Raw genomic sequence first — 9,080 nt, 5'->3', positions numbered from 1 at the left:
AAAACAATTAATTGCTTTAGGATCTGCTAAAGGAAAAGGCATCTCCCCTGTCCTCTGGCCAGGGACCCCCTATAGTACACTCCAAGTTAAGCTACATATTATAAAAGCGCTCTTATTCCAGGCATTCAGTTCCAGTAACAGGTGGGTTAATCAGAGATAAAGCCAGTAACTATTTAAAATGATATGTGAAAGTGTATGTATACACACAGTTTAGACATTTTGTTTTGACTTAATATACAAAAGTATATTCATTTGACAATCTTTTGAAATAGAGCTGAGTAGGTTTTATGAGTTCACTGAATAGAGCTCTTTCTTTTATAAACCATACCATTGTATTGTCTGCAATTTCCACAATTTACAGTTTTGGTGTTTTTATTTTTATTTTTTTGAGACTGAGTCTTGCTCTGTCACCCAGGCTGGAGTGCAGTGGTGCGATCTCAGCTCACTGCAACCTCCACCTCCCGGATTCAAGCCATTCTCCTGCCTCAGCCTTTCCAGTAGGTGGGATTACAGGCACGTGCCATGACGCCTGGCTAATTTTTGTATTTTTAATAGAGACAGGGTTTCACCACGTTGGCCAGGATGGTCTCAAACTCTTGACCTCAAGTGATCCATCACTTTCGGCTTCCCAAAGTGCAGGGATTACAGGCGTGAGCCACCATGCCCAGCCTGGGCTTTTGTAAAATAATGCAAGATTGCAAAAATTTGCAAGACAATCTAAGTGCAGAATCTTCCTCAGTTTTTACAAAATTCCTACCAATCTTTTATAGCTGACCCACCCATCCATAATTTCATAGCATTTATTGAGTCAGCATTCAACTTAGGCTTCCTAGGAATAATTATTTTTATAATCAATTTTCATCAGTTCATACAAACTTTTATGAAATTATATAATTACAGTAATAAGAACTAGCCCAACAGTTTTGGAATATATCCAACATCTCTTATGAATCCCCAGGGTTACAGTGTGCTGAAAGAAGTGGGGAGCGCCAGTTATACAGAGGCCACGGAAGAGAACATCTCCTGCGTATAAAAGCTATTCATAAACCACTGTAGATAGAAAGAGCCTAAATTTTCAAATTCTTTTCTAAAAGACTCACCAGGTAAGGATGAAAGAATTTCTATATCTACTTGCTGGGTCTCTGGATTGTGGCTTAATATTCTTCCTTCCTTTCAAAAATAAAAGTCCAAGTCAAAATCAACATGTAAAACACTGTGAATATACTAAAAACCACGGAATTGTAGACTTTAAAATGGTTAAAATGTTGAATTTTATGTTATGTGAATTTTATCTCAGTTGAAAAATTTAAAAATAAATCCACATATAGAGAAAATAAAAACAAGTAGACTAATAAACCCTTTATGTGAATATGCAGAAACATCTTTAGAGGCAAAATAGACACATTTAAATCATAAATGGCAGACACTACCTTAAATAACTCAATGAAAGTAAGATTACACCAGGGAACCAAAAGTGAGTGAATACGGGAAAAGGAGGAAAAATCACACCAGGTGGATATATTCAAGTGACCACTGACCATCACAGCATTGATCAGGAGAGACTAGATATATCCTAATGGTGCTGCCTCGGTTCCTGATGCTTTTAGAACCCTTCTAAAACAGTGATCACAACCCCTCAGGAGAAACTAGAAGGCACTTTATCACTGGTAAGATTCCAATTCCCCCTCTCCCAGGTCTTCAGGTGTGGGAGCTGATTTTCTAATGCATCAAGAGGATGCACTGCCCATGCAAGTGGGCGATGGGGAGACACATGGTAGCCTCTGGGGGTATATACTGAGAGGCCAAGCAACCAGTTCCTCCTGACTCTATCTAGAATTTCTGAGCACAGTCAACAGTGTTTTTTAGAACCAGACTCAACAGGGAATCAGGAACTTGGGAGACTACATTTTTGAGTACAGAATTTAACTAATTTAATTTTTGGAGACAAGGTTAATGAAAAAAGCAGATGATCAAGCTGGATAACTGCGTTTGAGGTCAAAGCAAAAAAGTAGGACCAATTTTCATTCTTAAAATGATTGTGAAAGCAATTTCAAAAATCTTCAAAAAATTTTGTCAGCTAAAGTAGGCAAATCACCTTCCAACGTTAATAACTATGATGACTAACACCAATTTAATATGCAATTTTTTTCAAGAGTCTCGTTTTGTCACCCAGGCTGGAGTACAGTGCAATGATCTCAGCTCACTGCAACCTCCACCTACTGGGTTCAAGTGATTCTTGTGCCTCAGTCTCCTGAGTAGCTGGGGTTACAGGTGCCTGCCACCACGCCAGGCTAATTTTTGTATTTTTAGTAGAGATGGGGTCTTGCCATGTTAGCCAGGCTGGTCTCGAACTCCTGACCTCAAGTGATTCGCCTACCTTGGCCTCCCAAAGTGCTGGGATTACAGGCGCAAGCCACTGCACCTGGCCGTTAATATGCAATTTTTAAAAATCAGTATCATCTAGAATTATAATTCACAGAGGTTGTGGGACGTATCAATACAATATTCATTTCCATTTCCTCATATATCACACAATTAAATTAGTTATCTATGGTAGGGTGACAAAACACCCTGGTTTGTTCAAGACAGGTCTGTTCATCTTTCCAGCATAACTATTAATAGCACTCCCCTTCACTCACAAGTATTCTGATTTAGGTGATAAATTACATGATCACCTCATCCACAGGAGATAGTAAGTGCCTAAGAAGATAAAAACAAAACACCAATGACCTAGAACTAACCCACCAGATCCCTTCATTAACTGATTCTTCCAGCCTGCTTTCGAGGAAAGGTTTTTTTTTCCTTTTTTTTTTTTTTCAAGACAGAGTCTCGCTCTGTCATCCAGGCTGGAGTGCAGTGGCGTGATCTCAGCTCACTGCAAGCTCTGCCTCCTGGGGTCATGCCATTCTCCTGCTCTCAGCCTCCCGAGTGGCTGGGACTACAGGCGCCCGCCACCATGCCCCGCTAACTTTTTTTTGTGTGTGTGTATTTTTAGTACAGACAGGGTGTCACTGTGTTAGCCAGGATGGTCTCGATCTCCTGACCTTGTGATCTGCCCGCCCAGCCTCCCAAAGTGCTGGGATTACAGGCGTGAGCCAACACGCCCAGCCTTGAGGAAAGGTTTTTATAAAGATTTTAAAAGTCTTCCAAGGCATCAATCCAGATTAAATCAAATTCCCTTGTGTTTTATCTATGTTACTATATTAACATTACCAATTATTACCTTAAAAAATAGTCTTACATTCCATATCGTACATCAAAAAAAGAAAGGATGCACTTTAACAAGATTTTCAACAAATTTTGGTGGGTGAAAAAGAAATATGTAATTCTGTGATCCCACTGAGTTAAGCTTTTATTGAACTATGAAAAACCTCACATGCCAATATAAAGACTCATACAGATATTAAGTAAGTAAATTCCATGGATAATATTTATGAATTACCTGTGGTTAACTGATAATGCAAAAGAAATCATACTAGATCATAATAACCAGAAGTAATTCAGAAATATGTAAAATAGATTCCCATGATGAAAATAATCAGATCTTCTTGCTGAGAACTGTTTACTATTTTCTTTCAAAGTTTAGAATCATGAGGGAATGAATACCCAAATAAGTTGGTGTGTCTAAACTAATTAGAAAAAAGTAACTAAAAAAATTAAACTGGCTGGGCACGGTGGCTCACACCTGTAATCCCAACACTTTGGGAAGCCAAGATAGGGGGATTGCTTGAGCCCAGGAGTTTGAACCAACCTGAACAACATAGCGAGATCCCGTCTTTATTTAAAAATAAAAAATTAATATTTTTTTTAAAAAGTAAAAATTAACCTCATCATTCTCCTACTCTATTCTTCCCAAATATAAGGCAAATAACACTGGAAGACCTTCACAGTGATACTATTAAAAAGTTGACATTTCGATAATGTTTTCATTTTCTACTTTCTGGCATTTTTATTTAGTAAAAAAACAAATCTGTATTATCCATACAAGTAGTATTAAATATGACTTTAGTTTTATTAATATACTGACAACTTACTTTTAAATAAACATCCTTACCTTGTAGTCAGAGACATCAGGAGAGTAACTGGATGTTAGTTCCAAAAGCTAAAAAAGAAGAAAAAACCCACAAATACATAAGCCCTCTTATCCTCTCACATTCCCACAGCTCCTCCATCATGCCATGCTGGGGTGTCCACCCCACCAGTCTGGGAGCCCTACCAGGAACCCATGACAACACTGCGGTTCCAGTGGGAACGGCTTTTACAAACACTTTAAACCTGATTTGTTAAGTAAGTTTATTTGGAAGGGGAATGAACCTTTTTTGCTGTGACCGTTGTTTTGAAATATACCTTAAATGCAATCTTTTCTCCAACTTGAGGGGCAGCTGCTAACAGTGGTAACAGACTATAGTCCTTCTTCTGTGTCTCTACTGGATTCTGAAAAACAGTGTTAGTCATGTGACATCATTACTGGTGAGAAAATGTGAACCCATGACATGAACTCCACACACATTCTAAGGGGAAAGGGAGGAGGTAACTTACAAAAAATAATACTTACCTGGATAATAGTAGATGAATTTGTTACCACGTCATTTAATTGCTGTTGCCTCTGGTTGTCAGTGCTTCTATTTACAACACAGGAAACAGGATGCCCTCGTCCTCGACCTCTCCCCCGCATGCCCCGTCCCCTGGCTCCCTTCCAAGAAAAAAGGTTCTCTCCTCTACCCCATCCTCTTCCTAAACTAGCTGGGAGAGACACACTGGGAGAAGGACCAGGAGCCTGTCCGCCACCGTTTGAGCCAGAACGCCTCCATCCAGCAGCACCTGCACTCTGTGATGATGGCCCTGGGCCTGGACAACCTCTTCCTGCAAAAAGGCCTACTGTCTTTAAGAAACCCGCAGCACACTCCGGGGTGCTCGATGACATCAAGCATTGGTCATCTGACTCTGAACTAGAGTCTGAACTAGAAGATGTTGTTCCAGAGGTCTTGCCCTTGCTGGGGGTAAGGCTAAAGCCAGGTTTTGTAGCCAGTTTGTCTGCAGTTGTATTTTTGGTAGAGGGTTCTTCCTTTGATAACTCGGTTGGTAATTTCTCCGAGGAATTTCTGGCTTCCAAAGTGACTTTGCTGGGCCCATCACTGATAGATTCATCACAAGACTCAGACTCCGAGGAGGAACTAGGACTCTCTTTTGAGCAAACGCTTACACTACCTTTCCTTTTGGCTTTAACAAGGCTGTTTCTAGCAGAACCTTTTGGAGAACTACATCTCTGATTGGCCCAGTCTTTTACTGCCTGTACTTTAGGAGACTTGGGATTCTTGGCCTTTTTTTTATATTCACATTTCTCCTTCTTCTTTGGTGATTTTCTTTTGGTCTCTTCATTATCATCACCCACTATGACACAGGTTGCTTTATTTTTTCTCTTGTTTTTTTTGCTGACAGTCTGATCTGTGACAGCTTTTGGTTCCAGATCCAAGACCTTCTCATTATTGTTATTGTTCTCTTGCCTCTTCCAATGCTTCTTTGAATATTTGTAATCTGGTTCAGTTTCTTCATCCTCTTCTAACTGAAATGCCCGCTTCTTTGCTTTTCTAAGAGATAAATTACTGTCACCATTACTGATGACTACAGAATTCTCAGCAACTCCTCTCTCTTCTAATTTAACTCTGTCAACAGAACAAGAGAGAAAGCTACAGTGAGCAATTTGTAAACACATCTCTAGGACATAGTTATATACTGAGATGACTCTACAAAATGTAACTACCATCAGTCAATGAAAAAATGTCATATCAATTAAAGACAAAAGACTCTTTCTGGCAAAATGGCCCATACAGCATTACTCACAGTCAACTTTCAAATGACTAGTTTTATTTATTGAACAGCTACTGCATCCCAAACATTTTTTATACGTTTTTCTCTAATCTAAACATCAACACGAAGTAGGTATTTTTAATTTTACAGATCGCAAAATTATAGCTCAGACAAGTTACTTGCCCCAAATCTAGTGCTGGTAAGTAGCAGAAAGGCAATTCAAACTTCAGTTTGTCTAACTTCAAACTCACAATCTTTCTAAGATATGCATGTCACCTACCCTAAAAGGTGATAATGCTGATTATCCATTTTGTTTCAGAATGTGGGCTGCTTTCTTTAACAATATTTTACTCTTGTTTTAATTTAGGTGAATACTAAACAATTTATGTTCTCTGGGGTATTGACAGCCATTTGTACAATTCCATGACACTCCGTCAAGCTTAATTTTATGTATCAATTTGTCTGGGCTATTGGGTATCCAGATATCTGGTTAAAACGACACTGGCTCTTTCCACACCACCACAGTGGTGCACATGAATGTCCTGGCTGATGCTCTCAAGAGCATCAACAAAGCTAAAAAGCAAGCTAAATGCCAGGTTCTTATTAGGCCGAGCTCCAAAGTAATTGTCCAGTTTCTTTTTTTTATTTTAGTTTTTTTAATTTTTTTTTTTTTTTTTTTTTTTTTTTTTTTTTTAAAATGCGGTTTTGTTTTTATTTCCAGCCCTTCCCAAAGTTTTTTTTTAGTTTTTTTAATTTTTTTTTTTTTTTTTTTTTTTTTGAGACAGAGTCCCAACTCTGTCACCCAGGCCAAAGTTCACTGGTGCATTTCTCAGTTCACTACAACCTCTCCCTCCCAGGTTCAAGAGATTCTCGTGCCTCAGCCTCCCAAAATAGCTGGGATTACAGGTGCCCACCACTACGTCTTGCTAATTTTTGTATTTTTAGTAGAGATGGAGTTTTGCCATGTTGGTCGGGCTGATCTTGAACTCCTGGCCTCAAGTGCCCAAGTGATCCACCTGCCTTGGCCTCCCAAAGTGCTGAGATTACAGGCATGAGCCATCGCGCCCAGCCCCATCATCCAGTTTCCAACTATAATGATGAAGCATGGTTACACCGGCAAGTCTGAAATCACTGGTGATCACAGAGTTGGGAAAATTGTTGTGAACCTCATAGGCAGGCTAAACAAGTATGGAGTAATCAGCCCCAGATTTGATGTGCAACTCAAAGATCTAGAAAAATGGCAGAATAATCTGCTCCCATCCCACCAGTTTGGTTTCACTGTACTGACAACCTTGGCTGGCATCACAGACCATGAAGAAGCAAGACAAAAACACACAGGAGGAAAAATCCTGAGATTCTTTTTATAAGGACGTAATACATATTTACAAATATATTGCCTCAGTGGGAAAAACAAATTATGCTGGGAGTATGTGCAAGGTTGTTTCTGGATGAGATTAACATTTAAATTGCTAGACTGAGTAAACTACATTGCTGTCTCCAATGTGGGTGGGGCTCATCCAACCTGCTGAAGGCCTGAATAGAACAGAAAGACTGAGTAAGGGAGAATTCGGTTCTTTGCCTGACTCTTCAAGCTGGAACATCGGTCTTCTCCTGCCTTCAAACTCGAACTTGAACTAGAAATATACCACTGGCTCTCCTTGGTATACAGTTTACCAACTAAACTTAGGACTTCTCAGCCTCCACAATCCTATAAGCCAATTCCTTACAATAAATCCCATGTCTGTGAGTGAGTGAATATTTGTGTGTGTGTGGGGGGGTGTGTGTGTGTGTGTTTCTTACTGGTTATGTTTCTCTGAATAACCCTACTTCATCCAAAATGCCACTATAGGAAAGCAACTTCATTCCTCTATCAACTGACAACAGTTAATCCTAGAATGTGCAGTCTGATAACGATGGAAGTCTTGAGAGTGTCCTCGATGTTAAGCAAATAGTAAGTACTCAAAAATGCCTGTTGGCCAGGCCCGGTGGTTCATGCCTGAAATCCCAAAACTTTGGGAGGCTAAGGTGGGAGGGTCGCTTGAGCCCAGGAGTTTTAGACCAGCCTGGGCCCCATAGGGAGACCCTGCCTCTACAAAATACAAGCATTAGGCTGGGTGCGGTGGCTCACGTCTGTAATCCCAGCACTTTGGGAGGCTGAGGCGGGCAGATCACGAGGTCAGGAGTTCGAGACCATCCTGGCTAACACAGTGAAACCCCGTCTCTACTAAAAATACAAAAAAATAGCCGGGCGTGGTGGAGGGCACCTGTAGTCCCAGCTACTCAGGAGGCTGAGGCAGGAGAATGGCATGAACCCAGGAGGCAGAGCTTGCAGTGAGCCGAGATTGTGCCACTGCACTCCAGCCTGGGCAACAGAGCAAGGTCGCAAACAAACAAACAAACAACAGGCAGGCATGGTTGGCACATGCCTGTGGTCCCAGCTACCTAGGGGGCTGAGGTGGGAGGATCACTAGGGCCCAGGAGGTCGAGGCTGCAGTGAGCTGTAATTGCACCACTGCTGAAAACACACATTATACTTACAAGGCATTTACATCCAGCTATATATTTCATCAAGTTTTTTTAGTGACCAGGGAAAGACGTAGACAATCATATTTGAAAATAAAGAACAACTGGTGAATGATAGGAGTATATGTTACAAGCATTCTTTAAATTTTTTAAGGCATAGTAATCCTGTGGATTTACCTCAATGCAGTAGTTGAAAAAAATCCTCAATTATTTGTCAGAAAACATAACTATACAGACACACAAATCGAGATAAAATAAAATAAGAGTTACTGATATCAGCAGTAGGATAAAGAGAGAAATAAAATGCTAAGTGACTAGGGATTTTAAATTATAAAAACACCTTCCCCTCTGCTCCCAGCTGGGGACCTTGGCATCTAATAGCAAGGAAATAATTCTTAATCTGGCAAAAGTCAGTCTGGCATCCTGTGAATCTAAGACCTACCATGGAAGCCCTACAATATCAGATTTTTTTCTTGACATTTCTGATACATTTGTTTTTAATTGTAGCAATGATCCAAGCTTCAATTCTGAGATGACCAAATAGGACCAAACTTTCTGTTAAATTCTGAAAATGGTTGCAAGACTCTGTTCAGTCACTGTGGTTTATTAAGGGCCTGGAAAACAGCACATGTAACATCCAGTTGATGAGAACCCCTTCCTTTCCTGGGAGCTGGCAACATCCTCACGCCTTCCAAAGCAGCTCTTAGCATCATCTCACCCATTCTTAAGACCATGTATTGGTCAGGCGC

At 40.3% G+C, this 9,080-nt stretch overlaps 1 protein-coding gene across 2 annotated transcripts in view; it reads right to left on the bottom strand.

The window, feature by feature from the left end:
- COIL (coilin) overlaps positions 1–9,080 on the bottom strand; it is a 23,197-nt gene that overhangs the window by 7,078 nt on the left and 7,039 nt on the right. The window contains exons 2-5 of one of the 2 annotated variants that reach the window (XM_011979233.1): positions 4,556–5,663; positions 4,348–4,434; positions 4,055–4,102; positions 1,101–1,170 (exon numbers count right to left, since the gene is read on the bottom strand). In XM_011979233.1, the coding sequence (XP_011834623.1) occupies positions 1,101–1,170; positions 4,055–4,102; positions 4,348–4,434; positions 4,556–5,663 (1,313 nt within the window). The remainder of the gene's footprint in view (positions 1–1,100; positions 1,171–4,054; positions 4,103–4,347; positions 4,435–4,555; positions 5,664–9,080) is intronic. The other variant, XM_011979234.1, reaches the window with a different exon arrangement.

Source organism: Mandrillus leucophaeus, unplaced genomic scaffold (genome assembly GCF_000951045.1).
Source record: "Mandrillus leucophaeus isolate KB7577 unplaced genomic scaffold, Mleu.le_1.0 Scaffold20, whole genome shotgun sequence".
Classification (NCBI taxonomy): domain Eukaryota; kingdom Metazoa; phylum Chordata; class Mammalia; order Primates; family Cercopithecidae; genus Mandrillus; species Mandrillus leucophaeus.
Note: the sequence above shows the minus strand (reverse complement) of the source record. Positions and strands in the feature narration are given on the sequence as shown.